The sequence below is a fragment of the Lampetra fluviatilis genome, chromosome 7 (genome assembly GCF_964198595.1).
Source record: "Lampetra fluviatilis chromosome 7, kcLamFluv1.1, whole genome shotgun sequence".
Classification (NCBI taxonomy): domain Eukaryota; kingdom Metazoa; phylum Chordata; class Hyperoartia; order Petromyzontiformes; family Petromyzontidae; genus Lampetra; species Lampetra fluviatilis.
Window position 1 is genome coordinate 4,360,927 of NC_136281.1, and position 27,807 is coordinate 4,388,733.

The window sequence follows — 27,807 nt, forward strand, 5'->3', positions numbered from 1 at the left end:
CATACAAAATATATTTTTCCATGAACTAATCTTGAAATTGCTTTTTTTACCATGTCTTTATATGTTTTTTTAAGCATGGCAACTTGTCATGATAAAAACCATACATGCAATACATTTGTATATGATTGTCTATTATTTACTACAGTATTGATCACTTAATAGTTCATACATTACCCGACTCTGTGAAAATGCAAAATTGGAGTGTAGCACACGTCATGAGGTACGTAATATTTTTTTATTTAAGCGTCTGAAAAAAAAAACAAATCATTTGTGCAATGAAACTTCAACTACAGTTTTACAGCATACAAAGCTTCACTGATAGGCCAGTGCCTCTGGTAAGGGGGAGAAGGAGGGGGGGTCCCAGTACACTTACCCCAGACAAACTGTGACTAGTACACCAGGTGAAGCTATACCATACAGAACATAAATCTGCTTAAGTCCTGTGAAAGAAAGCTCCGTAAATGAAAACATCCCAGCTGCAGCTGATGACTGTCCATGGAATGGGTGGAAAATATCCAATGCGTGGAAAGGCCTCCTCCATCCTGGCCTGCTTTGCACAATTCGTTTTTGTGAAGGAATAAAAAGACAGATGAAAGTCCTGCAGCATTATTTCATTAGAGGCACTAATTGACATGAGCTCTCCGATTTCTACAGTACAATGTAGAAAATATAAAATAACCTCAAATAAACCACGTGCATTTGTTACAGTAGTTTTTATTGCTTTCATGACCTGACCTTGTCATTCATTGATCTGGCTTCTAGGGCTATGCTAGTGAATTGAGAAAAATGGCTTGCTTTACTATTCTACAGTATATTCACAAATGTAGGAACTACGGTATTAGTATTTTAGCAGAATTATAGTTTACTAGTCGCAGCAAAACTAAGGCAATGAAAATGACTAAGTCACTTTCACTTTTTAAACATTCACTTTTGCTGGCTTTCTTACATCAATTCGTGCACAGGGTACCAATTAGTAAAAAAAAAAAATCACCTTTAATATCAGAATTGTTAAATATTCCATGTCGCGCTCGTGTGCCGTTCATACGGCAGAATCTTCAACATGATTTGTCAAATACCTAAATATTACCACAGCGTGGAAGTGTTTAGAAATGCAGCCGACTGCATTGTAGAACTTGAAATTCATAAACAAAAGCAGGTTTCATAAAATAAAATGAATGTCCCTTTTTCTACATTTTCACTAAAACGGATGATATGTACATGCAAGTCTTTTTTTTTTGTACAAGAAAGATTACAAGCAGTGGGTTTTTTTTTAATTGTAGCAGCAAACCTTTACAGAAAAGAGGTTAAAAAACAACAGGTTCACTAGACCTGGGCACTTTGGAAAAAGGAGGAAAAAATCTCGGTGTGATTTAAAATACAATTAAAAATTGATCCATACTGAGATGTATTGTCCATTCAATTCTGTATTTTTGTCTTTACTTTGGTGTGCTTGCAAATTTGACAACATAATTCTTCAGTGAACAGGGCTCATCCAAGTAATGGTTCTTCCGTAGATAGAAGTCATGTTGTACCTGCAGCCGTGTGTGTTAGGCTGAAAGATGTTGGGGGGAAAAGCAAAACAAATTTCACGTCTAAAAAACTCCCCAATGGCTGACCCTCATCATCCTCGTTCGTGGGACTTGCCGTGACCAGCTTACTCCACCAATTGCTTTAAAAATTTCGCTTACCTTATCTTCTGGGAAACAGTTTATCCACTGTTCACACGTCAGACCTCATTTTCCATATTCACACTACTACACTTGACAACGGCAATTTGTAATTATATTCGGCAAACAATTGTACAAAACAAAGCTGTGTTTGCCTCAGTACCTAACGCCTCTACGAATAATTATTACAGTTGCCCATTTGTATAACTTCAGGCCTTGATGCTGCGTCAGTTAAGTGGAAAGCCACCCACAGAGTTCGTCTTCACGATCATCAGCAACTTCAGGTGATCCAGTACACCTTCTAGCACACCTGAGCATTGCCGTGCACTGCCTGCCTTGAGCTCTCCTCGAGGCAGGGGAGGAGGTATCGAGCCTGTGATCGACTGGCACCGGAGGCAGGGGTTGTCGCGAGCTCATTTCGGAAGGGAAGGTGTCCTTGGTCTGGCCGGTGGTGCGGATGGGTTCGTTTGCGATGGGTCAGGCGTGAGGTCTGTGGCGTTGCCAGTGTGGAGCTACTCCTTGCCACTGGCGCAGTAGGAGAACTGCGGGAAGTGTGGTCTCCGTTCGTTGTCGAGGGACTCCATGCTGTCAACTGTGCAGAATTAAAACGCACGTTAAATCAGGTGCAACACTCAATACAAGTATATTTCATACTAAAGTTTTTTGGGTTAGATCGCGTTATTTATAAATGTGTCGTAACCCTCCACCACCCAACACGGCCAAACAGTAAAAAATGTGTCACGTTTACAAAGGACAAAATAATTCACTTCTTTAGCCCACCGGTGTGTTGAAGAGCGAATCAACATAATAAAAAATGAGTACGACGTGTTAGGTGGTGGAGGGTTACAACACATTTATAAATAACGCGATCTAACCCAAACACCTTCATTATGAATGATATTGATCGCGAAAGCCTACGTGTTAAACAAGTATATTTGCTTTTATACATAAATAAACTAGCTTTGCAATACATAGAATAAGAGCATAAATCTTAATTTTAGAACTTTCGTGACTGCAGGAATTATTATTTGGTTCTTTCGGTTAAGTCACGTCTAAAGATAAAATAATAAATTAAATTAAATAATAGAATACGACGTTTCGATTGCAACACAAGCAATCATCATCAGGTATAATGAAATAGCGACAAAATCTAACCAGAAAACTATAGACAGACATATTAGCAGAAAGATATCACCAAGATACATAGCGGGAGCAACACAGGTAACAGAGAGGGGTGATCGTCTCTGTGGGGTGGCCTTAAATAGACGGAGGGGGGGGGGCGGAGGCAGAGAGAAGGAAGGTGGGTTAGAGAAAAAATTAGCATATCAATGAGTGGTCAACAGACGTGGTGCAGCACCACGTCTGTTGACCACTCATTGATATGCTAACCCACCTTCCTTCTCTCTGCCTCCGCCCCCCCCCCTCCGTCTATTTAAGGCCACCCCACAGAGACGATCACCCCTCTCTGTTACCTGTGTTGCTCCCGCTATGTATCTTGGTGATATCTTTCTGCTAATATGTCTGTCTATAGTTTTCTGGTTAGATTTTATGTCGCTATTTCATTATACCTGATGATGATTGCTTGTGTTGCAATCGAAACGTCGTATTCTATTATTTAATTTATTATTTTATCTTTAGACGTGACTTAACCGAAAGAACCAAATAATAAGAGCATAAATGTTTATAACCTTAAGGTAATTATGAGATGACTAAGAGATTTCTAAGCCTTGTGGCATTAACAGAGGTACTCACATCTGTCCGGCGGTGTGATCGTGATTGTCTGTGCCGTGAACTCTTCGTCAAAGTAACGCGTATCGGTTTCTGAGGCTACTTGCGGCTTAAAGGGAGGCGTCATCTGGGGGTTGCGAGGTTATTGATAAAGTTAAATCAAAACATTTCTACAAATCCAGTCGAAGCTCTACCAAACAGCAACTTTCACTCAATTAAACAACCAGCACCAGACAACAACTACATTGGCAACAACACAGCAAGATGAACTCTTTAAGGAGGCTGGGCTTACCTTTCTGTCATACACATCTTGCCAGATTATTCCAGCAAAGAAACTGTGCCTCATGATCTCCTTGGCATCGTCGACGCCGCCACCCAGTCTGCCACGAGACAAACGACAATATCAAATACGTGCAGTAATCACGAGATATGAACCTGCCTTAAAGTGATAACCTTTAGTTTAATCTCAACTAGTTATGCTCTCAAAGTTCTCACGATCTGACACATTTACAACTGCTTTTTGCATCTAGTTTGTGGTCCTACCCCCACACCTGATCAGCAGTTGGCTACGGATGGTGTGCGAATGAAGTTCAACATACACACACATTCGTGGAGGATTTGGAATAGAATCAAATTATATTCTTGGTTCTTTCGGTAAAGTCACGTAGAAGGGAAATAATCTATATATATAAAATCGCAAATCTGTCTGTCTGTGTGTGTGTCTGTGTGTCGCCGGACCATACGCAGTTTCATTGGACGGCGGTTGCCCCTGGCAACGGGTAGCGACGCATTCGCTGCCGGGTGGACGCCATTTTTAATTCCCGTTAAAAATATGCGCACGCATTTGTGGTATAAACTCGATATACCCAGCGTTGCCCGGGGGGAAAATACATTTAAAATCTTATGAAAACTTTCAAACATTACATACCAATGAAAAAACAACTGTGTAATTACTTTTAAACCTGACGCGCCAAGAATCGATTCTCTGAATCGCGCAAAGGAATCGAAGGTTGTAGATTCCTTTAGATTCGGACGATTCCCGTTTACTATAAGTTGCTTAAAGTCGATATAAACTGCTACGAACGGGAAATATCCGGCGTTGACCAGGGCAAAAATGTAATTAAAAACTCCTGAAAAAATAAAATAACAATGAAAATGAAACTCTATCATTCAAAATGTAAACCCCCAACATGCCAGGAATCGATTCTTTGAATCGCACAAAGGACTAATCGAAGGTTGTAAATTACTTTAGGATCGCGCTTCCTGTTTAATAACAGGACCCTGCGGGGTGGGCTGGTAGGAATAATACTAATACCGGTAAAGGGATATCGACCGCACACACACGCACACGCGCACACACGCGCATAAACGTACACACGCACACACACACACACGTACACACACATGCACGCACGCACACGTAATGAAGTTGTGTTGCTACGCTTCCAGTTCGCCGTGAATAACGATCCGAAGCCCAATAGCGCCCATTCATCACGCCGCTCGAGTGGGCCGGACACGCACACACGCACGCACACACACGCACACAGTCACACATATACACACACGCACACGCGCATACACACACGCACGCAAACACACACGCACACACACACGCGCAGGGGGAGCGGGCGGCCATCTTGTCGGACGGACGGACGGACAAACGGACGCGGACGGACAAACGGACGCGGACGGACGGACAAACGGTCGGACGATATAATCTATTGGTGGTCTGGTCCACTTCGTTCCTACCAGTATAAGTTGCTTATAGAGTTGATATTTAATATAAGTTGCTTATAGAGTTGATATAAACTGCTACGAATGGGAAATATCCGGCGTTGACTGGGGCAAAAATATAATGGTGAGGGCGGTTGTGAGTGGCGATTGTGAGTGGTGATTAGTGAGTGGTGAGGGGAGGTTGAGTGGTGAGGGTGAGTGGTGAGGGTGAGTGGTGAGGGTGAGTGTTGAGGGTGAGTGGTGAGTGGTGAGGGTGTGATTGGTGAGGATGAGTCGTGAGGGAGAGTGGTGAGGGAGAGTGGTGAGGGTGAATGGTGAGGGTGAGTGGTGAGGGTGAGTGTTGAGGGTGAGTGGTGATTGGTGAGCGTGTCATTGGTGAGGATGAGTGGTGAGGGAGAGTGGTGAGGGTGAATGGTGAGGGTGAGTGGTGAGTGGTGAGGGTGAGTGTTGAGGGTGAGTGGTGATTGGTGAGGGTGTGATTGGTGAGGATGAGTGGTGAGGGAGAGTGGTGAGGGAGAGTGGTCAGAGTGAATGGTGAGGGTGAGTGGTGAGGGTGAGTGGTGAGTGGTGATTGGTGAGGGTGTGATTGGTGAGGATGAGTGGTGAGGGAGAGTGGTGAGGGAGAGTGGTGAGGGTGTGATTGGTGAGGATGAGCGGTGAGGGAGAGTGGTGAGGGAGAGTGGTGAGGGTGTGATTGGTGAGGATGAGTGGTGAGGGAGAGTGGTGAGGGTGAATGGTGAGGGTGAGTGGTGAGGGTGAGTGTTGAGGGTGAGTGGTGAGTGGTGATTGGTGAGGGTGTGATTGGTGAGGATGAGTGGTGAGGGAGAGTGGTGAGGGTGAATGGTGAGGGTGAGTGGTGAGGGTGTGTATATATGTAAGGTTATTAAAAAATATATTTTTCACCCGGGCAACGCCGGGTACTCACGACGTTTCGACTGCAACACAAGCAATCATCATCAGGTGTGAAATCCACAGCAAGAAAATTAGAAAAAAGTAGTGTTTTTTTTCAAATTTTCTTGCTGTGGAGATGCCTAAGAGATTTCTAAAAAGTAGTGTTTTTTTAAAATTTTCTTGCTGTGGATTTCACACCTGATGATGATTGCTTGTGTTGCAGTCGAAACTACTTTTTTCAAATGTTCTTGCTGTGGATTTCACACCTGATGATTGCTTGTGTTGCAGTCGAAATGTCGTGAGAATTTTTATTGTTTTATATTTTTATTATTTCCCTTCTACGTGAAAGAACCAAGAATATGAATCCCTGCAATTACGAAAGCTTTAAATAAAAATTGACGAAGCTGAGAAAGGACTTTTTTTTTTCATAATCTACCTCTGCTTGGGGTCTTTCTTGAGCAGGCCGGACAACAGTGCCCTGGCGTCATTGGAGAGAGTGCGCGGGAAGCGAATGTCCTCCATGAGGATGAGCTCAAACAGCTTCTCATGATCCTGGTTGTAGAAGGGCAGGCGCCCACACATCATCTCATACATGACCACACCTAGGCCCCACCAGTCCACTGCCCGCCCATAATCGTTGTCCTCCAGCACCTGTAGGAAGTTGTGGGGTCGAGGTTGTTGGGAGGAAGAAGAGAGAAAGAAAAATATCACAACCACTCTGGGTGCCTGCGAGCTTACACCACTACAGGCAGCATCCTCCTGGACATCAGGACAGGGCGCATCCCTGCTGTTTGAATCTGAAGGGAGGCCTGCCCGCCCGCCCAACCGAATTGGCTAAAACTGAGGCAACAGAAACACTCTCCCGGAGTGTGTGACTGGACACACGTGTTACATGTTAACGCAAAATGAATGTAATATACCATAGCTGGTCTGCATTTCTCACTGTACGCATAAGCTCAAATTGCATTTATAAAACACCAAGAGCTGCATCACATAATTAAATACAGTTGCGTCATTTGTGTAACCAATGTCCATAGCCTGTGGCCAATATTGTTTGCATATTAATGTATTTTTACCAAAAAAAGCCAAAGTCTTGTTCTCGGAAAATTAAGTTAGGTTGTACAAAATGCTTCTGTTCTGCCAGCACCATGACAAAACCCAGACCAGCGTTTCCAAATTGCAAGACCGCTCATAAAAACTTCACATTCAGAAGCTGTAACCCAATTTCAGGCTCACTCTCAAAAGAAACCTCGTGCAAAATTCATGAACAAGGAGCCAACCTCAGTTTCACAACATCAATTAGAAGAAAGACAATGAAATACGGCAGAAGAACGTTGCAAGTTTCCCAAAATTTGACACCCATTTGGCCATGATGAAAAGGTAACAGCTGGAGTCCAAAACATTCCTGGAGGCTGATGGCTCCAACATCTGTCACGCTGGAACCCACATAGCCAGAATCCAGCACAACAGCTGTGTAAGCCACCGTTCTCAGGCTAATATTTTGTCCTGCAGCTGCCAGGCTGATGGTGGGAGTGATGTAGCCAGGGAACCTGGTACGCACCTCGGGAGCCAAGTACTCGGGCGTGCCACAGAAGGTCTTCATGGTTGCACCATCCGTGATGCCCTCCTTGCACAGCCCAAAGTCTGCGATTTTTATATGCCCATCTTTGTCCAACATGAGATTTTCAAGCTACGTTGCCAACAAACAAAAACACAAGTCATCAACTAGCAAATCGATTTAAGGTCTTCAATCAAACAAGAAATCATTAACAAAACCATAAATAAAATAGCTCAGAGCAAATCATCATAATCGGCAAATTTGTAATCCACTGCTGGATGAAGGCCCCTCTGTGCGATCGCCTTCCCACACAGTCCTGCGATCCCACAATCCAGCCCACACCTGCACATGAGCTGATCTCATCACTCATTCTGCCTGGTGGTCATCACCCAGTCTGTTGTCTCCTTTGGCTTCCGTTCTGTAACCGCTCTCATCCACAATCATAGTCCCCTTCCCATGACGTGCCCTGCCCAAGCGCCCTCAACTCCTTAGCAGTCAACATCTCTAGCTTGTGTATGTTCTCTGATCCACGTGTACCTAAAACTAGAAAACTGAACTGAACTTTTTATTTGGCCAGGTAAGGTCCACTGAGCGATATAGCGCTCTTTCAGAAGCAACCTGGCCACAAATGATAGCTCAAAGAAGTGGCTTATCATGTGGACATTTATAGCAGCTAAATACTCTAAAACGCATGATTCTAAATGTGGAGGGAAAAACCAGAGGACACGGAGAAAAAAAATTCAAGCAAACACGGGGAGAACATGCAAACTCCAAATATACAGCAGGCGTCAGGGTTGGGATAGAACCTACGACCTCCTGCATACCAGGTGACAGAGTTAACATCTCGCTCCCACGGGCCTCTTTCTGTCAGTGCAATTCTAATCATCCATCTCTCCATACTTCTCCGAATGTGACATTTGTAACCTCATCTGATAAATGTAATAAAAAAAATGTTTAATGCAAATGAAAATCCATCACGCGAACCCCTGCGACATCCTACCTTTATATTCTTAGGTTTTTTCGGTAAAGTCACGTAGGTAAAAACATTAAAAAGCACCTTCTCCAACCATTATATAAACGCAGTGGTAACTCCTGCAATCTCTCATTTACTTGATACAGCTGTCGTGGCTGTGACGGTACCACCTGAAGACGGAAGCTTGTGTTGCCTCCGAAACGTCGTGATTTTTATTTTTTATTTTATTTTACTTTTTAATGTTTTTACCTACGTGACTTTACCGAAAAAACCTAAAAATATGAATCATTGCAGTCACAAAAGCTTCAAATCTAGAATCCTACCTTTAGGTCCCTGTACACGACATTTTTCTCAGTGTGAAGGTAATCCAACGCAGAGACAATCTCAGCTCCATAAAATCGTGTCCGGTCTTCAGAGAAAACGCGTTCCCGGGATAAGTGGAAAAACAGCTACAAGAAAAGAAGTAACACGGAACGCGAGAGAGCCTTTAAAACGACTTTTGTTCCCTGCAGATTACAAGTCATGTTGAAGATTTACACAAAATGGTTAAAGGAGAAGAGAGGCATTTCTCTGAACGTTTGTATGTGATGCAACTTATAAACATGTACTCAGGAGACTTGTAAAATAGCCAAAACATGTCACAGAAATTATCCTAAAGAAATAATCTTAGGTTAATCATTACATGCTTCAGTCATTCATTAACCAGTGACTACACTATGCAACACGATTTTTGTCCATGGGTAGTAAGTGTTATTTTTTTATTGCTTATGCCTAAAAAGTATAGAAAATGGCTATTCCCACAAACTTTGCTTTTGTGACCAGGACTTTATGTAGAGGAATGACACAAATGCACACCATGTTTTCTCAATGAAAATAGGTAAAGTTCAAAATATCACTGTCCTGGTCACAAAAGCAAAGTTTGTGGGGAATAATAGCCAGTTTCTGTACGTTTGAGGCATAAGCAATTAGGAAATAACACTTACTACCCAGGGACAAAAAAAGAAAAAAAAAATTGTTACACTTATTTCTGACAAGGGTTTTATTAATTAGATGCAGGAAGGTACTTCATATGTCATTTCATGCGAGACAGACTGTACGGTGTCATGTCGTGCGTGGGTGTATTTACGTTCAAAACTAATATCAGGTGTTGGCTGTGCTTGTTGTTTATATGAAAATCCAACATCGCTGCTTTTTGTTATTTTGGGTTCGCCAGGACACAGTTCATTGCTAAAACAAATCTCTTCGATTATAAAATGACAATTTGTGCTTCTGCTCACATGCCACAGTATTGTGATCAATAAATCACAAAGTCTCTACCCTGGAGAACGGTCACTGTTGTGCACAAGCAGAGTGTGTGAAGAGCCTGCGATCTTACCTCTCCGCCATTGACATATTCCATGACAAAGCACAGCCGATCGTGGGTTTGAAAGGAGTACTTCAGCAGCTGCAAGGCATAAAAACAGCAGCAGCTTTATTAAGGGGGTTTCCCACAAAAGAAGGTATATTACAATGTTGCTCCTCGTTTATTGCAAAGATGTTAATAAAACAGGATAACCTTGGTCATCTTAATTTGCAAAAGTTGCTTCTCGTGTAATTTGTTTTAAAAGAGCTTTTCATGCTGTTCGTGCTGTCCATTGTTTATCAAATGACCTAAGGCTGTGCAATCAACTGCAGATAGATCAAACCACACTGAACAATATCCAGCTGGCCAGACATATGGATCAAGGATGTTTTTTGGCGAATCTTTTTTTTGTTGCGCTCATATCTTGCGATGGGATATTTGTAATTTAATTCCAGTTCTTTCACGTGTCATACCAGTCGCGCATTAACGCACAGAGGCCCCGAACCCGGCGCGGCCAGAGAAACCAAAACCAGACTGGACCACCAACCTGTGGCTTCATTGAGGCAAACAAACGCTGCTTTTGTCCGACAACCGTGCGCTCCTGCCAAATCGCATTAAACACAATTGCCGCGCGCACACTCGCACATTCACCTACACGCACGCGCACACTGGCGTGTACACATACGTGTAGAAAGACAGGCGCGCGCACACACACACACACCGTCACACACTGGCTCCAGGCCTGACTCAGACGTCTGGCCATGCTGCTGGGCACTCACCGTTAAAAACGGATGCTTTGTAGTTTGCAACACTCTGTTCTCTGTCAGTGTGTGTGCAACCTCATCCTGTTGAGAGTACATAAAGAGAGTGCAGTTAATAAATCATGACTTTTCTTTTCCTTTTAATAAAGACCTTTTCAGACAACAATGGCAGGCAGATAGTTTCCTTTGGAATCCTCTCTCTATTATTTATCACGGGCAAAGGCCTGAATCATGCCCCCCTGCACAAATCCAACAAAAGCAACCGGATAACATCTGCGCACATCTCTGCGCGGTGATCACCTTCCGCGGTCCGCTGCTGAGAAACATCAATACGATGTGTACAAAAAAAAAGCACGACGTTATTTGCCGCTGGATTATTCGATATATTGTAAAGCCAACAATTTCCTTTTGTGCAGCGAAGGGGATCTTTTTATTTTTACTGAACGCTATTTATGTTCACATCCTCTACGATACCGTAATGGGACAACAGGAGCTGTTCTCACCTTTGCGACAATGACTTCTTTCTTCAAGATTTTCATGGCGTAGTACTGGCCGGTCGCCTTCTCGCGTACAAGAATCACCTTTCCGAAGGTGCCCTTCCCCAGCAGTTTTAAATAATCAAAGTTGTTCATGGTCTGTAAACAACCGCATTTATATAAGGTATTAGACACAAGAGTATAATCATTATCAGCCACTTCTTACCCAACCCCACCCCCATTGTCGTCGATGTGAAGCACTTTTGAGATTTTATCAGCTGTAATTATTTAATTTTGTTACTACTGTAAAAAATATGAAGATGCAAGGCCTTTAGACTGTACACCACTTCAAATCATAGATATGCCGGGGAATCCAAAGAAGCCAATCCGAAGCAGGGAAACGTGCCAAGAAAACTGGGTTTTAGCTGGAATAGCATTACTCGTAGACATCTGTTTTAAATAGCAATTTTTTTTTTTAAACCTAACAAATTACGCATCAACATGTGCTATGCAATGGCAAATGTAAGCTTGACAAAACCCTCCTGTGTGTAGCGTGTCCTATGACAATCTCAAGGTGCAATCACAAGCTTGTAAGATTCCACAGGTCACTGCACAACGTTGATCAAGCTACCCACATGCCACTTTAACGGCAGCACCAGGTAGAGAAGGGATGCGAAATTGGCAGCGAGGGAGCAGTTGGGCATGGAGAAAATGCTGTTAAATAGTATAAAACCATACATGACACATTCCTAGCAGATCCTTCTACCCCAAACATGTTTGCATAATTGTGCCCTTTCATCTTGTTCAAAATGGCTTTTCCATTTTATTTGTTACGGCCGCCCCTTCCCTCCGCCCCGACCCGCCACTCCAAAAGTCCATCATCGCAGCAGCTGCACATTCTTCATGCCTCTCCTGACATCAGGTCGGCAGCTTCAACGCGCGCCCCCCCTCCCCTACCCAGCTCTGACCCCAAGACAGCTGAACCAAACAGCCCTGGCATTCTTTCCACTTTACAGCACCACAATTTGCCCGCCACACACAAACTACCTTAAATGAACATCTGCTTCCAGTCCAGGCAACAGCAGTCATGAAATTGTGGGTGGTGGGGAGTGGGGGGGTGGGGGGGCGAGGTGCACGGAAGGCACGAGCTTTTTGCTCATCCTTCGCGTAGCTCCTCCCGTGAAGCCCATGAAAAGCGCGATGGTGCGAGAGCCACAAAACGAAACCAGGATTTTGAGCCCAAGCACCAAAATCTGCTCCGCCCTCCATAAGAAGTGCAGTGCGGTGAGAGGCTGCTCTGAGCGTTCAGCGTTGAGGACACGCATCACATTTGTCACTCTTTTGTAGACAATACTCAATAAACAAATTGGCCAAACATTCCCATTGCAGGACCCTCCAAAGTCGTTCGGAATCAATGAGGCTTTCTTGGAAAAATGAAAGGTCCGTTTTGATTACACTTCGAATAATAAGTATAATAATCCCAATTGTGGCTGTTTCGCTCCTGCACGAGAAATTGCGTGACAATTATATTTTAAAATGCTCGCCCAATTGCAATTATTCGTAAGAAACGCACGGATTGCACTTTGTTAAAAAGCGTGCACATACTCCCAAGGCTGGCATCAACTGGCCCTTGCACCGCGTTCACGGGGACAAAGCAAGCGTTCCCGGCGCGCACGTTCGCTCGCTCGCTCGCGTAAATAAATGAATGAGCGGCCGAGCGCTCCTCCCCGTTATTTGTGAACGAACACAATCTGCACGTGGCGCTTCAGTCATCTCCCGTCATTGTGCTCCACACAACCATGGCTGGGGAACGGGGGGGGGGCAACGTGACCTGCCGCAGACATGCGGACGGAACTTCCCGCGCGCTGTAATCCAAGCCGCAGCAGTTGTTGGGTGCGCGCACTGGGAAGTGGCGGCTCCAGAGTGGCGCGTTTAAATTTACAGAATCTACAGGAAGAGCTGTCAGGGTGACGCCACGGATGGTGTGCGATTCCCCATGTACGCAGCCGCTAACACTCAAAATACTTTTTACTGCCGAGACATGGATCCACTTCGGGCGTGTCTATTTATACAATGCAAAATCTGAATCAATGACGCGCCTGAATATAACCGTATGTGAATACCTTTTTTTTTATATATCTAAATGCAGGATCCCCCTCGATAAGTAGTTTTTGAGAAAGATTTGCAGTTCAAGTATTTTCGGAGGGAAGGAATTATTCACCCCTGCAGCATTTTGATTAACTCTCATGATTCAACGAGACTCTTTGAATCAAGCGTAGACCTTTAACGCTGCGGCAAAAGTCAGCGCCTCTGCTGGTTGCAAGGATCGCATATACTCATTCATACAATATATCCAAATTGATAAACATCGATTCTTCCACATAGGATTTCAAACATCTATCTTAAGCTCAAGAATGTATATTTATCATCGAATTGTTGCATAGTTCCACTCCTACTTCCTTGTATAAGTACGAGACTATTATTATTAAACAGAAGCAGAGGGTGGTCAGAGAAAACAAACCTCTGATACTGTGCAGATGAAAATAGAATATGCACTGCGACGGTGATAACACATGGTACAAACGGACAACAAAAGGTGCGAGGACTGACAATCCACATGTCAGGTGCCATCGCACGTGAAATTGTATCTGGGGACGCCGCTCAGGAAAACAAAAGCAACGTCTGCGACAATGGCAGCTGTTGTCGTGCACCTGAGATAAATTCAGGCCAGCAGCATGCGGGCTGCCTGACGCGCAGTACACCGAGGTCACTGCCTCAAGTGCGCCGCCCAGTACGCAAAGCGCCATCGCTTACCACTTTGGATTTTGGTTTGCTCAAAATGGTGTCCATCTGCTCCGTGCTGGAACCGTCCTCAGGGGAGCTGGGCTTGCAGTCCATCGTCTCATCTTCTTGCTGTTGCAGGCGGTCGGCCACCGTCTGGATCGCGCGAAGCCATTCCTCCCTGATAAAGCACGCGACCATACCAACGTGCCATCAGCTGCCGCCTCGTCAAAGTGCACAGCCTACGGCCGCCATCTCTATCCGTTTTCAAGCGAGATACGCAGGGTTCACGCAACCATAATTATTAATTTCCCGTAAACAGAAGGGCTTTTCAAACGTGCGACATATTGTCATTCATGTCATCTGAGATATTGCTACTGCAGTCACGCACGTGTCCTTGGGTAAATATGCCACTCGCTTCATCACACACCCACGACTATTGTGCGCTTAAATCCACAGCACATAGTATGTATTAATTATAACACATGAATTCATTTGAAAATAAATTGTGTTTTTCTTTTGTTACCAAGACAGCAATGATCACAAAATCCAAAATGGACAAAAACTATAAATGAACTTAAACAATTGCACGTGTTTATTGTCGATTCTTGGGAAATTCCATGGCTTGGCAGGAGATGTGTGCAGTGTGAGCGACATCAGCGGCGGTAGTCTTGAGCGACAGATGGAGCAAGCGGCTCCTGCTCATACCAGCAGGAGCTGCTTGCTTGAGAACTACCAAAGCGTGACCCGCGACGACACCCACACATTGCCACCACAATAGCCAATTCAACACGACTCGAGCCAAGCGACAAAACCCATCATAAATTAAACCGTACCAGCCCAACACCACGCATACACTGCAGGTCCGTCAGCCTAGAGAGACAATCTCGTTTAAGTCACCTCTACTCTACGACGGTCGTGGCAGGAACTGGAGGTACCCAACTCAAGCTTCACGAGGGCCTGTGGTCAGATGTGTTTTCTGGGAAGCCTCACACTAGTTTGCCATCCGTTCACACAACCACAACATTTTTCCAACACACCAGCCACAAATCGTAGAATAGTTTACTCGTGAATGGAAAACAACATTTTGAATTGTTGCCTCTGTTGAGCCTGCCCTGTTCACCCCCTGCAAAAATTCGTATTCACAAAGGTGCTGCACGTACGTAGTACTGTACTGCATGCCGTCTGCCCTTCTTTTGTGACGGTTTTATTACAGCTTTTCTTATATCGATTCAGAACCCAGTGATGGCTTGCACCCTTTAACATGAACAGCATCACGGTGATCTTACTTCGTCCCTCAGGCTAAAACAAAGCATAAAAGTGCAAACGTATATTCAGTGAATGGAATTAAAAAAAACTGCGTTAAAAAAGCCAACAAATCATGAATAAATAAATAACACAAAAATACATAATGGCAACAGATCGGACACTGAGCTCGGCTCCACGCCTCAGAATTGCGTCTTCGGTCTGCAACATTGCACGCGTTATAAATTGTACTATTATTAAAAATGAGAAACGCCATGAAGCCCATCACGCTCACTCGACCGGGGAGTAATTTACTAAGATGCGCAGAGCTCAGAGGGCACCAGAGTGCAATCTGCCAACTCGAATCCCTTACTGCTGTTGCCAATCAGAACATCAGAGTCCCCCGAATGCACCCACACAACACCTGCTTAACCTGTCGGCAAGGCAGCCAACTGAATGTGTATCTACTGCATAAGGCCCACAATTAATCAGGTATGGGCTACAGCTCCCTACTTTTTAATGTGGCATAAACAGGAAGTCATCTCAGCACATAGCAGGGACACATATCTCAAAGTGCCATCTGATATTTTACACTCCCATACGGCCGCCATGTTCCCATAAAAATACCACTCTAGCTTTCTCCAAGGAGAAGAGCAACAAGGTGCATGTATATGCGTCGGCAGAGCTACTTTTGTCAAACCCACTGCTGGATGAGGGGCACTCCCCGGGGCGTGCGGGTCGTTGGGGTGAATGTATCTCTGTCTATGGGACCTTTTTGCCAGTATGAAAAGTATGGAAAAAAATAAGAATATGCTTTTCCCATTCCTGGCAATAAAACGGGTGTTAAGATGTTCAAACTTCAAATCGACACATTTTGCGAGGCATCAACAGTCCGCTTTAACCACACGTACTTGTGGCAAAACATGCAAACAAACATGCTCTGATAATTCTAGATTTTAAGCTTTTGTGACTGCAAGGATTCATACTCTTAGTTTTTTCGGTAAAGTCCGTCATCAGGTGGGACCGTCACAGCCAGATTTGAGACAGCAATCTGGCTGTGACGGTCCCACCTGATGACGGAGACTTGTGTTGCCTCCGAAACGTCGTGATTTTTATTATTTTATTTTTATTAATTTTAATTTCATTTTTTACCTACGTGACTTTACCGAAAAAACTAAAAGTATGCTCTGATAATGTATCCATTGTCTTTGAAACAGATTGGCCTGCACCAGAGACAGCCTTCTTTATGGCCTTTTCTACGTCCCGACCCTCCAAGATACACACGTCTTGGATGCCCTACATGCCAGCCGCTACCACGCGGCCTCGTCTCACCAGAGAAAAGGCATTCTCTGGTCTCTTGCACTAAAGACGTTTCAGAAACAAGAGCCCGCGAAACGCTTGCTCGCGTCCACGCAATACACACCAGGCCGGGGGACAAACGACCATGGCGGCACCGTTCACGGCGGCTGAGCGGGCACGAACCTCTCGTGCGGCGTGTCCACGTGGAAGGTCCGCTCTATCACGGTGGTCCACTGCAGGCAGCGGATCATGAATGTGTTGGCTCTCGGCCGCTCTGTCCGCATGAGCTGGCATTCTGCGCACACGCGGGAGCGGGGGGGGGGCAGGGAGGGGGGGCACAAAGCTGCACGTGAGGGAGGAAATGTCACGTGGCGTGTACATTACCCGCAGGGCGGCGGAACGTTATTGGATGACGAGTGGTCTACAACTTCTTGCTGGCTGCTTTAAAAACAAATAATCTTTTGTTGATTTATTGATGGATTTGTTTACGTTCTTTACAAATAAGAAAAATTACAAGTGGTCCGCTGGAAATATGAAGGCATGCATACTTCACACAGGCAACTTCTCCTTGATACAATCGACTACAGCTGGCCTTGGAATAGCCATGCTCTGCACCTCCCTTGGTATCATTTTAAGTTCCAGGTTCCTTCCAAAACATTATCAAAATCCAAGTATGCCTCACATGTGTAAATTTTCTTTCGACACTTAAAATGTTCAGAGCAACACTCCTCACTATATGATACGGTAAGCCCTCGCTTAACGCATTTTCGCACAGCGCATTTTCGCTATAATGCGGTTCTTGTCCGTTGAGGAACACTTTTCCCACAACGTGGAATCCGCCCGTAACGCGGTTCCTGAGCAGTCGACAACTACTTTCTTGAACTGCGCAACCAAACGGTATCATAGAGTATGCGGAATGATACAGTGAGTGGAATGATAGAGTACGTGGCGTATCCTCATCTCAGTTATTTATCCCACCATGGGACGACTACAAGCCGACTTCACGCAAATTTGAATCAGTACAGTAATTCCTCGCTTCACGCGGTTTTCACTTCACGCGGCACTTTGAAGGAATGCATTTACCACGATAAACGAGGGATTACTGAGTAAATAATACATTTAACAAATTAACTAACATGCGTTTATAAAAAAAATCCATAATGCTCGGGAGTCGGCAACCAAAATAACAGGAGCAACCAATTTTTTTCGAATTCGGTAAAACAATAACTTCATATTTCAAGAGTCGGAATGCACATGAATAACGTCTCGAAGCAGCAGTCCTTAAAGAGCCGCATGTTGCCCGACCCCTGATCATGCTTAACCCAACTCATTTCGGGCGTTCATGGCGTGTCATATACATATGACTATATGTGGCAAAAAAGTAATAAGAGAGGTTGTTGCCGCAGTTCATTACAGTTGAGTGTAAAAATAACTCATGTAAGAGGAACGTTGGTCAGTATAAGAATGTTAAAAACAACCCCCTCACTCATCCACATTTCTACACTCCAACTCGACAATGGGAAAGCCCATTCCAACACTTGTTGACTCTGCTCGTGGGCCTGAGGCTACTGTTGTTTTGAAGCCAGAGGAATTCCTGGAATTTCTGACAAAGCCGTTAAAGGATTAAACTTAACCCAAACCCCTCCCACCGCCCACTCTAATCCCTTTCTGCGACCCTCCGTGCATTTACCAAGGCATTATCACCAAGCACTTTGATGACAGCAATCACATTCCATAGCCTCTACACAACCTCGAATCCATCCCAATTCTGTTGAGCTAAACCAGCTTCCACTGCTTCTCGAAAGCCACCCAATTAAAAGTGCAAATTTAACGTGAGAAAAATCCTGAGGACTTACGACATGCAAAAAAATGCACCCTTTTTTGCTCGCACGATTAACCAACGTAAAGTCGTGGCAATTTTATCTTTATCTCACTGCCACCTGATTTCAACAGACACGAGAAAAAGAAACACACACACACTTTCCAGAAACCACGTGACTTCTGCTTTCATTGTGGCCGATGGCTCACGCATGAACAATGCACCCCCACACACAAGCTGGCCCCCACAACCCCCAGGCAGCACTCAAACACAAAGACAAAAATTCCTCCCCCCCTCCCCTATATAGCCTGAACAGACTGTTGGGGCATGTGGTGTTAGCGAGTGGCGCCTATGAAGGCCGGCACGGCACACGAGGGAGTGGGTGGCCAGCACCACGCCTGGCCACCTTTGTCTCCTTCGTGACGATGTTTACACACCCACACCAGCTACTCATTTGATGTCGAATCGACCGAGGGGAGGCCCAGGACGACTTCAGATATTCGTCACTGGCATTGGCCGTGAGCGGGAATCGAACTCTAGTAGCCGGGTTCGTAACGCGGTATGCTAACCGCTACCCATTCAAACACACACGGTAAAAGACAAAAATCCCCCATATTTTAAAACAAAAATCCATTAACAGACTGTTGGGGCAAGTGCTGTTAGCGAGAATTTAAGGCTGGCACAACAGGTGAGGTGGTGTTGGGTGGCCAGAACTATGCTCGGCCGCCTTTGGCTCCCCACAATGCTGAGGCTTAGACAGCCACACAAGGCACTAATTGAAGATTCAGTCGACGTAGGGCAGGCCCAGGACTGGTTAAGATATGCTTCCCCCCTATGTTGGCTGTGAGCGGAAATTTAACTCAGGTCGCCGGGTTCGTAGCGCAGTGCGCTAACCACAACTCCGCACTCCCCACATTCACACAATCACACGTGCGAATGCACACACGCGCTCACACACAATCACGCTCACACACGTACCCACAACACTCAAGACGCACTCACAAACATAAGCAAAGAAAAAAATACAAAGATCCCCCATATAGCCTTAACAGACTGTTCGGGCAAGTGCTGTTGGCAAGGACCGATATGAAGGCCAGCAAGGCACGTGAGGGAGGGTGGGGGGGTGTGGCCAGCACCACTCCCGGTCGCCTTTGTCTCCCTGGTGGCAATGATTACTCCACGCCGCACCCACGCATACGGCCTGGAACACCTCACAGTTGGAAGCACCACGTGGCATGCCCCGTAGCCCAACACAGCAATGTGCGCAAGCAGCCTGCCACAGCAGAGCGGTGCGCGCTCCCTCTCGTGGGAAATTCCAGAGGTAAGCGACAGAAAGCCGCGTGGTGGATTCAGCTCATGTTAAAAAAAACAAATTATTTTTAAATGCAGTTCGTGCACTGAACGCATCGCGGTGTCGAATGTCAAAACAGTTGTTAATGCAATACAAATATCCCGGGCCGCACGCTCGTCGATGCAGAATGGCACAACCTAAAAACTACATCCGGCTGTAATAAACAAATGTGCCAGAACACTGCTGCGAGCAACGTGAAGGAGCAACCGATTTTATTACCGTGCACAATAAACACCACATCGGCATTTTGTCAATGCGGCCATACATGGTTAATGCATCGCCACTCGAAGAGCGCGAGGCTCTCTGTAACCAAGGCCCGGCATGGGAATCCGGCCCAACAGCATTGGCAGCTGGGAAACAGCGTTGCTGTTCACACAGCATTACTATTCACATACAGCACTCAGAGGCTAATAAAAGGCGGTGAGCGGTGGAGGGCCCCCGTCCCCCCGCGGTCTGCGGGTCTCTTACTTGCAACGGAGAAGTTGTTGAGGGGGTCCTGCTGGTCGGTGTCCTGGGGCTTCTCCTTGTAGCCGATGAAGGATCCATCCGTCTTGAGCAGGAAGTACCGCGGCCGCCATGTCTTTATGTACTCGCCTGCGCGGCGAAGGAGCGAACACACGCGCCAAAGTGAGGAGGGGACACGCGCACAGCCAAACCGCCGCACGGTGATAAAAAAAACTCAACCCAACTGAGCAGACGACCGGTTTGTCCTGGACAGGTCTGGCGTTAGGTGATGACAGCCCATTTTAAAAATGAGCTCCCCCCCAAAAATGTCATTCGTTTTCTTTAACGGGTCTGTCTCGACGGGGGTTTACGTTAAAACCCCACATTTGTAGGACTCGCTCAGGGTGGCGTGCCTTGTGCTACGGGCCTCGTGAATTGTTGCAATTCAGGCTCACAAATTGACTCTAGAATTCACTTTTTAAAATTATTATGAATGTGGCAGCAACTAGTGACTATGACAGTCAAAAGCTTAAGAAACAATATCACATTAATGTATTGACACTTACTAGTTAGCGAGCTCTAGTTGTATGCCAGACAATAGGTTTAGTGTTGTCAGCATTCAGTGACATCCCTGCATACTGGTACTGCCTCCTCTGAGCAATGCTCGCTTGGTAGAGAATGGAGGTAGACACGCATTAAGTGATGAGCAGGTGGACTAAGAAGCTGACCATAAAAGGTAGTGAACTGAACGACACCCTCAAGTGCGAAATCATTGCAGGTTCAAGTGTTTTGTGTGGACCAGGCGCTCACTCGGTGGCCAACGTTAAACAAACAACGACACGGTGCAATATATTCCCAGTAGAGAATGAAAGTTGTGTTTCAAAACACAGTTGGTAACCGGCCCCATGGGTTCCCTTAAAAGAAAGCATGAAAGTGCATAAAGTTAATGCTTAGAACAGACTTCACTTTATACGCCACTTTATGACCAAAACCGTTCGCACAGTGGGCTCGAGAGAAAGGGCCTCCAATAATAAAGTGGGCAGTCTGAAGCCAACAAAGTAGCTTTCTTTGTCGATCTTGATGGATGCTAGGGTTGCGAGAATTAGGCGCTCGTCAAGCAGATGCTCCTGCCAGAGGTCAGCTGCGATATAAGGTGTCGCGGCAAAAAGGCCAGAGCGCGAGGGGAGGGGGGCGGCTCACAATGCACGGGAGCACATCAAAATGGCCCCGCCGTCTGGCGGGGCTCTCAACCGCAGTCCACGCTGGGCTGTCAGCGGAACGGTGCCTCGCCGCCAACCCCCAACCCCACCAACCCCCCCAACTACCCTCAAAGAAGTGGGGGGTGGTTGGCAGTGGGAGCCCGGCCCATAAGCAACGAGCAGGATCGCCCCTCCAACGCCCGCCCCGGCGTAGCTCTGTCGAGCATCGTCCGACGACGACGACGGAGAGATTGCCTGCCGAAGACTGATAAATCCACAACTGCCACATTTTCGCTTCCCACCCCACCACCCCGTCCGGTGCCGAGCCGTGCTGCTGTGCAAGGTCGCGTTGACTGAATGGAGACGTAACGTTAAGCGGCATTGTCTCGTCGCTCGGGCTGCTGCTGCTGCTGCAGCTATTCATTTTCACGCATAAATATTGAAATGACCTTTTATCGCGTGCAAGCCGCCTTTGTGTTAAATACGTTATTTATCTAACAGTTTAATTATTCTGGCACGATACGGCCCAATGTATTACAGCGGCCCTATTATATATATTTTTTGTGCGAGACAGGTTTGAGGGCAATTTGCAATTCGCAATTCAACGGACAGTGAAGTCAAAACAAAACCCCATCTTGATGCAGCGGTATTAAACAGGACGGATGAAATGTGGTTGTGGTTGAGTAAACTTTCTAAAGAATATATTTTACAGGAGGAGCGATTATCTACAGTAGCATTCCTTTGTAATGCAAGACTTGAAAAATCCCCCTGCACATATACTTTAGTCTACCCTGCAGTTTTGCAAAACAAGAGATTCTACAGTTATTGAAGGGGAGAATAAAATCCAAAATACAGGGCATTTGGTTCTTTCTAAAACTACATTACACGTTTAACTATAAATAATCAATTTGCATTCAAAGTAGGAAATCTAACGATGTAAACGTTTGTTTCTTTGAAACTCCGTTTCTTCCCCGTAAATTCCCAGATGACTAATTTTATTAAAAGCTTGCAAACTTAAATTTTGTAATCATGGGAATGCCAAAAGTGCACGTGTAAGGCGGGATAGACGGTACTTGTCAACCACAGTCGAAACCTTCCCAACCGCTCATTTTAATCGCGAATGAAAGTGCGAAGAGGTTAAACCGGGTGGTCACATTCCAAGTGCGGCAGCTGCTGCTCCTTCCTGTGAGGCCGTGGAAGGCTGCCATCACGAGCGTACCGACGACACCCGGGGAAGTAATGACGACTCTTGCCCGCTCGGTCACTCAGTCAGTCGCTCCGTCGCTCACCTCGCTCATTCATTCATACGCTCCTTCGCTAACTCGCTCATTCATAAGGGGCTTAGCGGCGCACGTGATATAGCGGCACTGAGATCCAGGGACAGGGTCCAGTTGACCTCACGAGGTACGTGCGCGGCCGGATCTCGTGTCCAGCGGATGGAATAGTTTCGGCCAGACTAACGATTCCACCTCCTCACTCCCTTCTGCCACAGTGATTCGACGATTTTTGTTGCTGTCTCGTTTGTACCGTTTATCTGTTTCCCATCTCAATCTGTACCATTTTTGTCTCTGTTTGTCTCAACGTAACGTTATTATTTGCATATGATTTGCATGCTTCTTACATAATTTTCCCATAGACGCTTTAATCAACATATCACAAGCATAATAATTTACTTTCATCGGTACATTATTACCAGGTCACCAGTGACCGCACACGGAAGATGCTGCAATTAAGCCGGGGTAATCCACGTGGAAAAGTTATCCTAACTGCAATAAAAACTAAAAATAATTTTATAAACGTACATTTCCGCTGCTACGGGATATCATCGTCTGCAGCCATGATCCATAAACTACAGTGGAGAACTAAAGGCATAAATAACATTTTTTTTGTCCTCAATGCTTCATTAATCTTGCACATTCACTTGATTATTTCTTATAAAAGTGATACAATTTTCAATCAGAATAATAAAAATCCACCGGTGTGCCACCAACGGTGCCAGGATCTAAGCCTCGAACGCAATCATCACGAGGCACGTAATGAGTTCACAGGGCTCGTGCTGAAAAACACAACAACAACCACCACCACCACCCACCGCCAACACCACACAACCCATGCAGTGACCTTGTGCGGCTGCAAAGCATGCCAATTAGTTCTGAGATCAACAACAACAAAAAACATCTCGCACGCACGTATTAAGTAAAACCATGTACAGTACGCGTAAGTTGATATGTACTTCGCTAGGAATGAAAAGTCCTCTAACACCTACATCTTCTCGTTCAAAGAGGGAGGGGAAACAAAGGTTGTTTACATGGGCGAAGTGGGCACGGCAATTTAATCAGGCAGTGATTATCGACAGCCGCGGGCAAACATGTTTTTGTCCGGAGGAACCATCTGCTCTGGATTGCGCTCAGAAACACCTGCGCCACAGACGCTCCCATTGTGCGAAGGACCATCATCTCACACGAGTGCGCGCCTAGCAAGCCCGCACACGCGCACGAGACAGCTGTTCTCACCGCTGTTCGCCACTGCCGTGCATGCACGCGCCTACCGCTGCGCGCAAAAAAAAAGGTTAATGGGATCTAGTGTCGCCAACGAGCTGAATGGAGTTCAAAAGAACTCACAAACGCCGCGTGAAAGACCCGACGCGGAAGATTCCTGGGTATAATCTTCCACGGAAGCCCACGGTCCACCCGCACAAACCATGGCAGATGCAGATACCCGATGCACAAATGGAAAATTAAAAGCTCTCCTGGAGTGTGCGACAACGTATAACGACGCACTGCCCGATCCACAAATGCGAAGGAGACATCACAGCGATACACTCCGCTGCTCCTGACGCAGTTATCTGGCTTAACCACCTGAATGCGAAATTGTAAAGTTGTTGCTCTGCATCTACATCGGCCACACGATAGAAGAGCCGCCGCTGCTGCCGCCACCGCTGCCGCCACCGCTGCTGCCGTCGCCGCTGCCACCACGCCAACATTCTTACGAGCGATGTAGCGATGACACTTCGCTCCGAAGCGAATGCAGCCTCGGCCAACAGATGTGTTTGTTCAAAGCAACAAGGAAAGGACCCACAAAAAAAACCCCAGACTGATATTCATCACGGTCATCTGCGAACAACTCTATAAATTAGTCATAATTTTTTTAAGAAAATTTAATTTCCAAAAAAGAGTGGGCGCACGCGTCGACTTAGTCACAGACCAGGGTGATTTGGCACTTTGATTCAGTGGGGAAATTTCAGTGAAAAGGCCCTAACAAGGTTGTGTGCAAACAGTTTTTGCTTGGGTTTGGGCTTAGTGAAAATATTTCATTATTTCCCGAGCCTTTATCCATCAGTGATGAAAGCGCCTGCGGCAAAAGCGGCATTTGATGATAAAATACCGAATGCAAATACACACAACCATATTCAAAACTTAAGGGGAGCGTAAATGGCACGAGTGTTTCAACCGATGCATCCTAAGTAAGAAAGCTTCAAGGTGTACGTGGGGCCGTGGATGCAACGTAGGAGACACAGGTTTGGGCCTGCCCTGCCGTGTTGCCGACACGTGCAAGTGCGGGCGTGCAACCCTCGCGGGATTCTGTTAGCAAACTGACTAATCAGCTCTCATTAGCCACGGACTCTTGATGTATTAGTATTCATTATCCATCACTTACTTGGCAATTCGGAAAATAATTTCATGGGCAGTCATCACAGCAAAAATTCATTGCACCCCCTCCCCCCCACCGGAAGAGCTGCCCAATATATATACAAATTAGTGCCATCTTCGCTCAATCAAATCGCATTGTTTGCATCGGCCACAGTACTGAGTCGGTTCCTGCGAGGCGGTATGCGTTTGGGGCTAATTGCTTGTGACTTCCACTTTAACCTCAAGGGGGGCGCGTGAGCAGATATTGGCCAATTAGCACAAATACAGGAGAGCCACGCAGCCGTAAAAGCGTTGGACAACTTCTCCGCGTGTCCACGGCATCGTCCCGGTGCTGCAAAATGCAACGGGTCGGACGAAGTGCGCGACGATGTGTGCAGGGCGAGGGTGTGCATGCGAAAACTGTGGCTCAGTCTGCTGGATGTGAGCCTCGCTGGAGAGGAGCCACAAACCCTACCTCTTCCTGCACGGCCTTCAAACATTTATATGAAAACAGTATAACAAAGGATGCCGGAGGACACGCACTCATTCGGGTTAACAATGGGCACGGGGCTGCTTTTCACAAAAAAGCTGAATGCAAACGTAAAATTATATAAGACTGCGGCCACGTCCACCACTGGGCATGTTTTTATATTTGGCACAGTCCTCCCAAAAAATGCAAATGGCCTGCACTGCAGTCCTTAACCGAGGAATGCAGCAAAATCGCCCATTTCGGTCACGTGACACCAGTCCAATGCATTCCTGGAATTCTACGCCACAACAACAGTTTTAGATCACTGTGAAGTGTGCTCGCTCCATCTCGCTGCATTTCTGGGAGCGTTCCAAACGGCAGCTGACTTGAGCACACGTGGGAAACCACATGCTCGTCTGGATCCAGCCAGTGCACGGGTGACCGGCCTCGCAGGATCGGTCCACGAACAAGCGCTTAATGAATCGAAGAGCAAACGGGCAAACTGTGGCATGCGTGACAATGATCGGTGGAAATGGAAAATATGCTAATTTTAACTTGGCGGTAACATGTTACCGAGTTGCGTCCATGACATCACCCATCCAGCATGGCCCCGCAGCGATTCCGAGAACAGTCCGAGCACATGTTAACCGTCCCCATAATGGTAACCCATTACAACTCTCCATGTTCAGCCACAACATTTATATAGGTCGAATCATAAGGCAACCACACTCCCATTTGGGGTCAGGCCATATATCTTCCTAATATATAATAATACTGTGATTTATTTAAGCGTCCTGAATTGGTGGATGTTTGGCCAATTATATTTTAAGGAAAGGTTTGGTTGTGCAAAGAAACTAGACTGGATAACACCCAAAAGTCCACAATATGGGTTCACGAACCCACTTGGCCACCTTGCAGCAAGGCGTATTTATATAAGTCTCATAAATCTGTGCGCCCTTATAACCCTTGCACGAATCGCCAACACTTCATAGATTCCATTGCTTGCGCCACCACAACTCGGCGTCCACATTTGACCAAACGACAGTAAATTCACACGGAGGACACGGCCATAAAGAGAATGACTGGACGTCTGAGCGGTGTCGTTCTCTTCCAGCTGCCTCCTCTCCTCCTCCTGCTGCTGCTGCTGCTCGACACCCCACCATAAAATCCTCGGCAGCGAGGAGCACGTGGAGAGCAGCGCTCAGGCGGCCCCACGCCCACGCACGCCACAGATACCTCCTCGCGGCCAGCCATGGGGTGGAAACTCCCAGAATAGTTTTTTTTATTCCTACAGTGCAAAAAAAATTACTAGTTATTTTAGGTGTACATTTATTAGACATTTTGGGTGGCACGGTTTAAACGTCTCATGGTTTTACGCATTGAACTTACATAATAAATAAAGACTTTATCTGGCAAAGACATAATTCACAATAACACGTTTCTATAAAATGGTTCCTGTTTCTGATAAATGGCCAAAACAAAAATAGCTCTAAGTGGGCGCTGATTTTTTCCATTCACAATTTACCACAATGAATGTGTCCCACAAAGGTGTGTGGATGCTTGGATCACAGTCCAATAGACCCCAGTGCTATGGGCACTCAAGAGTCAGGACCACCCACTGGTAGAACGAAGATGCCTGTCCCCTTGCTGAAGAATCTCCTTTGAAGTTCTTTATCACGCGAGTCAGGAAACTGCAGCAATATCTCCGAACACCTTATTGCACAACTAACGGATAATGTTGACGCACTGTTCCGCTTTCACAGTTACGCAAAGGTTGTGCTCTAAATCAAACCAACACCTGTCGCCCTTCTCAGCCAATAGCAAATGGCCACCATTGGTTATTTGTTTAGGAACACTAAACACGTTCCTAAAATAGCGCGAGAAAACTTATAAATGAGAACGACGCACTCTTCGTATAGTCCTATGTTCGGCCACGCATTGATATATCCAACACTCGGGCCCGCGATGCAACAACACGACCCCTCATCTGGACCAGCAGACTGGCTTAGAGCGCACACGCACACGCCATCACGCTCCCACGCTCCCTTTATTCTTGCTCTCACACAAACCCCCAACTGGGCCCACGCCTGCTCGTGGAGCTGGGACGATCCGAGGCGTCGCCACGCCATCCGCTCGCCCATCACCTGCCGCTTCAGGTTGCGTGGCCCCAGTGCCAGCTGTTGCTTTTCTCCCACTTCCTGGTGCTGCTCCTATTGTTGCGTACACATGCACAGCCGTGCGGCGGGGATTCTTTTTCTCTCTCCTAACGGTCGGAAAAACACTAATCCCCCCCCCCCCCCAAATAAAAAGCACATGCTTGTAGTTGACCAATCAATGATAAATTTGTCACACATGGCTCTCGATTAATAATGTTAACTAATTGAGCTGCTGTAAAATATAACATCAAATTCGTTTTAAAGGTGGAGTGAAATAAGTTTTAA

The 27,807-nt window shown here is 46.0% G+C and overlaps 1 protein-coding gene across 3 annotated transcripts in view; it reads right to left on the bottom strand.

The window, feature by feature from the left end:
- Nucleotides 1-216: 216 nt before the first annotated feature.
- Nucleotides 217-27,807, bottom strand: part of LOC144933461 (RAC-alpha serine/threonine-protein kinase) — a 67,235-nt gene continuing 39,644 nt past the window's right edge. For all 3 annotated transcript variants that reach the window (XM_078858233.1, XM_078858234.1, XM_078858235.1), the window contains 12 exons: nucleotides 20,094-20,219; nucleotides 16,639-16,750; nucleotides 13,945-14,092; nucleotides 11,158-11,289; nucleotides 10,673-10,738; nucleotides 9,927-9,995; nucleotides 8,875-9,000; nucleotides 7,582-7,710; nucleotides 6,457-6,671; nucleotides 3,688-3,775; nucleotides 3,420-3,522; nucleotides 217-2,259 (listed from right to left, as the gene is read on the bottom strand). In XM_078858233.1, coding sequence (XP_078714359.1) covers nucleotides 2,180-2,259; nucleotides 3,420-3,522; nucleotides 3,688-3,775; nucleotides 6,457-6,671; nucleotides 7,582-7,710; nucleotides 8,875-9,000; nucleotides 9,927-9,995; nucleotides 10,673-10,738; nucleotides 11,158-11,289; nucleotides 13,945-14,092; nucleotides 16,639-16,750; nucleotides 20,094-20,219 — 1,394 coding nt within the window. In that variant the 3' untranslated portion in view covers nucleotides 217-2,179. The remainder of the gene's footprint in view (nucleotides 2,260-3,419; nucleotides 3,523-3,687; nucleotides 3,776-6,456; nucleotides 6,672-7,581; nucleotides 7,711-8,874; nucleotides 9,001-9,926; nucleotides 9,996-10,672; nucleotides 10,739-11,157; nucleotides 11,290-13,944; nucleotides 14,093-16,638; nucleotides 16,751-20,093; nucleotides 20,220-27,807) is intronic.